This window comes from Mastomys coucha, chromosome X, assembly GCF_008632895.1.
Source record: "Mastomys coucha isolate ucsf_1 chromosome X, UCSF_Mcou_1, whole genome shotgun sequence".
Lineage (NCBI taxonomy): Eukaryota > Metazoa > Chordata > Mammalia > Rodentia > Muridae > Mastomys > Mastomys coucha.
In genome coordinates this window covers 42,276,316-42,277,552 of record NC_045030.1, presented here as the reverse complement: position 1 = coordinate 42,277,552, position 1,237 = coordinate 42,276,316, and the positions used below count along the sequence as shown (strand labels likewise).

General features: G+C 39.9%; 1 protein-coding gene across 1 annotated transcript in view; it reads left to right on the top strand.

Annotated features, from left to right (window-relative positions):
- Nucleotides 1-1,237, top strand: part of Akap14 (A-kinase anchoring protein 14) — a 19,563-nt gene that overhangs the window by 6,571 nt on the left and 11,755 nt on the right. The window contains exons 3-4 of the mRNA XM_031372450.1: nucleotides 6-126; nucleotides 218-309. Of these exons, the coding sequence (XP_031228310.1) occupies nucleotides 6-126; nucleotides 218-309 (213 nt within the window). The remainder of the gene's footprint in view (nucleotides 1-5; nucleotides 127-217; nucleotides 310-1,237) is intronic.

Here is a 1,237-nt window from a genome sequence, read left to right as displayed (position 1 = left end):
AAGAGAAAAGGCCTGTAGTCATAGAGAAAAAGCTTGTAGTCGAAGATAAAAAAGACGATGGGGCGACTGAAATAGCTCGGACTGTAGTTGAGGGTGTACTGGCTGCTGCAGTTCAGTTTGTGGAAGGTAGGCTTCAGGTTTGTACAACCAAAACCATCTTCTCATTACCATAACACCATACTATCAGGCAACTAATAAATTTATGCCTTGTTTCTAGAAGCCAGAAACCCCATCAAGAACATCAAGTGGCTCACTCATGGGGAATTCACTCCAGAAAAGGGTCGAAAACAAATTGAAAAGTTTGTTTCAGTAAGTAACTTTGGTCACCTCATTTGGTACCCAAGGGTATGAACAACAATATAAAAGGTCCTCCACTTATCATAAGTTTAAGGTCATGAAAACCAAAGGGATGGCTCTATAGACAATTAAAATAAGTAAACATATTTTTCTTGTAAATTCCAAAGTCGAGATAGGAAAGTTTTGCTTACTTGTTTTCTTTTTAAAAGCATTATATAACCTTAAGGTAATATTCTTTTATTTTAAAAAACTATCTATTTTATATGTATGTGTATTTTCCTCTCTCTGTGTGTGTGTATGTATGTATGTGTGTGCACCCACACACACACACACACGCACATGCATCCACATCATGTGTGTGTCTGGTGCCTGTGGCAGCTGGAAGAGAATGTCAGATGCCCTGAAAGTTAGAGGTGACTGTGAATTGCCAAGCAGATGCTGGGAATTGAACCAGGATAGCCAGTGTTCTTAGCAAGCCATTTCTCCAGCCCTATTTTAATTTTTTGAGAGGCAGGGTCTCCTATGTAACTCAAACTAGCTTCGGAATTTGCTATGTAGATTAGGCTAGCCTCAGACACACAGAGATCCATCTGTCCCTGCCTCTGGAATGCTAAGGTTAAGTAAGTCAGTAAGCATTCTTAACCACCAAACTGTCTCTCCAATCCCAAGGTGGGAAGATCTTTGAAAGAGAAAACTGCAGCCACATTGCCATGCATTTGTATCATCTTAATCATATACTGCCCAAAGAAATTGCTATTTCCACAAAAGCCTTTGTCTAGGGACGTGCTAGCTTAATGAGAGAGAAGCATCCCTCAAACAGCTTTCCTCCAACAATATTAGCATGTTCAGGCTAACAGAGGCTGCGGGAGGGTCAAATGTCTTTATATAGTGTTGGAGACTGAATGGACAGCATTACTTGTACTAAGTATGTTTATGTTTC